The sequence below is a fragment of the Calcarisporiella thermophila genome, assembly GCF_041956535.1.
Source record: "Calcarisporiella thermophila strain CBS 279.70 unplaced genomic scaffold VTP21scaffold_97, whole genome shotgun sequence".
In the NCBI taxonomy this organism is placed as follows: Eukaryota; Fungi; Calcarisporiellomycota; class Calcarisporiellomycetes; order Calcarisporiellales; family Calcarisporiellaceae; genus Calcarisporiella; species Calcarisporiella thermophila.
In genome coordinates, this window is record NW_027192284.1 from 1 (window position 1) to 2487 (window position 2487).

The 2487-nt window shown below is 51.1% G+C and overlaps 1 protein-coding gene across 1 annotated transcript; it reads right to left on the reverse strand.

Annotated features, from left to right (window-relative positions):
- Positions 1-22: 22 nt before the first annotated feature.
- VTP21DRAFT_11752 (uncharacterized protein) lies at positions 23-2250 on the reverse strand (the record flags this gene model as incomplete). The annotated part of the gene is made up of 3 exons (XM_069391231.1): positions 23-642; positions 707-2170; positions 2199-2250. Coding segments are annotated over 3 exons (2136 nt in total), but the record flags the coding sequence as incomplete, so codon positions are not given.
- Between the last annotated feature and the right edge of the window lie 237 nt (positions 2251-2487).

A 2487-nucleotide genomic window follows, 5' to 3' on the forward strand; every position in this document is an offset into this window, starting at 1 on the left:
GTCGGCCCTCGTCTGTGAGTACCGGGCACTTGTAGAGAGGTAGGGACAAGACCTCGGTCGCAGTCCAGTTTGGTGATGCTACTGGGCTACCTCCGAGCATACGCCACGTTCGGAACTGATTAAACCAGAACCCTCCTTTGCGTTTGAGCTTGGCAGTGGAGAACGTGGTGGCAAAGATGGCTGTACCGTAGCCTTCTGGAGCATACTTTCCTGTCAGGTTAAGAAGTGAGATGCTTGCCCAGAGGGATACCGTCGGGTCCAATGCTGGTTTCTTCATTTCTCTTGCGAGTTTGGGAAACCATGATGCGAGTAAGGCAGTTGATTGTTGTCTAGGGAGAATGAGACCTAGGCCTCCCTCCTCTCGCGTTTTAGAAAGGAGGCTAAGACTGATCTGCGGGCCTCGTCCATCCCATAGAAATTGTCGTAGGATTGTGTCCAGTTCTTTGAAGAAATATTCAGGAGGGCGGATCACTGTGGCGACGTACCATATCCTGGATAGGAGTCGAGAGTTGATTAGGTGAACTTTCCCTGACAGGCTGAGTTTCCGGATTTTCCACGACTGTATCGTCTGCCTCAGTTTGGATAATTGGCTCGTGTAGTATGCCTCACTTGGGTGTTCTGGCATAAGTGTGGGGTTGACTGCTGACGGAAGATAGATTGGGATGCCATGTAATTGCTCCCCCTACAGGTATGTATTCGCATCCACGGTCGATGGAGGTGCGGGCTGCAGGTGTAAGTGCTACTGCCTCCGTTTTGTCGATGTTAATTTTTGCGTCGGCCGCTCGCGAGTAAGTGTCTATGAGCTGGTAAAGGGTGGTGACATCTTGTTGGTCGGCCACTCCTACGGTCGGGTCATCTGCGTACGCGAGTGTCGTAATAGGCCGTGGGAGTCCTGGGAAAGCTATTCCCCGTATCTTGCTCCTGATTGCTGCAAGTAGGGGTTCAACAGTGATGTTGTAGAGATATGGAGAAAGGGGGTCGCCTTGTCTGACCCCTCTTGTGATTGGGAATGGAATTGTGAGCGTTCCACTTATGGACACCGAAGCTTGGTATCCATTGTGTAAGCGCCGGATGAAGGATCGGAATCTTGGACCGAAGTTGAATCTTTCCAGACATTGTTGCATCCATTGCCAGCTGACTCGGTCGTAGGCTTTCGCTTGGTCAAGAAACAGGAGTGTCCCTTTGCACTGATCTTTCGCTGCGTACTCTATTGTCTGGTGTATAGTCAGGGCGTTCTCCTGTGCCTGACGTCCCTGGACAAAGCCACATTGGTCAGGATGGATGATCGACGCGATAACACTCTGTATCCTCCACGCGAGTATTCTCGTTAGGAGTTTAATTTCCACATTGAGGAGAGATATCGGTCGCCAATTGCTTAGCAGTTCGGCATCCCATTTTCTTTTATAGATTAGGACAATCGTTGCTTTCTTCGAGAAGTTTATAGGGCTGTTCGTTGTGAGGGCCTCATTGAAGAGCAGCTGAATCGTGGGGGCAAGCTCATCTTCAAAGGCTCGGTAGAATTCCGCCGTAATTCCGTCCGGGCCGGGCGATTTGTTCTTTGGAGCCAGCCGAATGGCTCTCCTCACCTCTTCTTCGCTGATAGGCTCTTCCAGTTTTTTGCGGGCTTCATTAGATAAAGTTTTGTCTACATGATTGAGGAGGGTGTTTTGGTCGGTTGTACTTGTGGGGTCCCCAGTATAGAGCTCCGTGTAGAAATTGGTGGCCATTCTGGCTATTTCGCTAGGGTCTTCAGTGCGGGTTCCATCCGCTCTTTTCAGCGAGGTCATCGCGTTGACTGCTCTCCTTCCCGCAATGCGGCGGTGGAAGTATGCTGTAGATTCCTCGCCCTGGTCGATCCAATTCAGGCGAGACCGAATGCGCAGTGCTTCAGTTCTTCTATCGACATGTGCAGCAAGTTGGTTGCGGAGCCTCTCCAATTGGCCATGCGACTCTCTAGTCCATGGGCCTTCTTGGTATCTCTTGAGAGCCCTGTTAAGCTGCATTTCCTCCGTTCTATACCGGCGTTGTCTTTGCGCCGCGTAAGTGGTGGTGAGTGATTGGAATTCTTGTTTTGCAGCGTTCCAAAAGTGGCCCGTGGTCCTGAAGGTTTCGCGGGTTGTAAGCAGGTAGTGCCAATGGGCCTTGAGTGTGGCTGTGTAGAGTTCATCATCTGTAGCTGGAATTAAACCGCCATTGACCGTATCCAGATTTAGGAGCTGCAGCGTTCCTTATTTCTATCTGAATAGCCATGTGGTCATATGAAGATCCGGGGGGGTCAAGTAGGGTTACATCAGTTGTTTTTGATATGAGTGCTGTGCTGACTCAGAACAGGTCCAGTCGTGATCTCATTAGAGAGCTTCTCTGTGAGTATGTGAATTGGTCGCCTTTGGATGAGAAGTGCCTGTGGACGTCCGTAAGGGGGGCCGCAGACGTGATCATCCGAAGTCGATGTGAGGAGCCTCTGCGGCTTTGGGAGTTGGGAGCTGG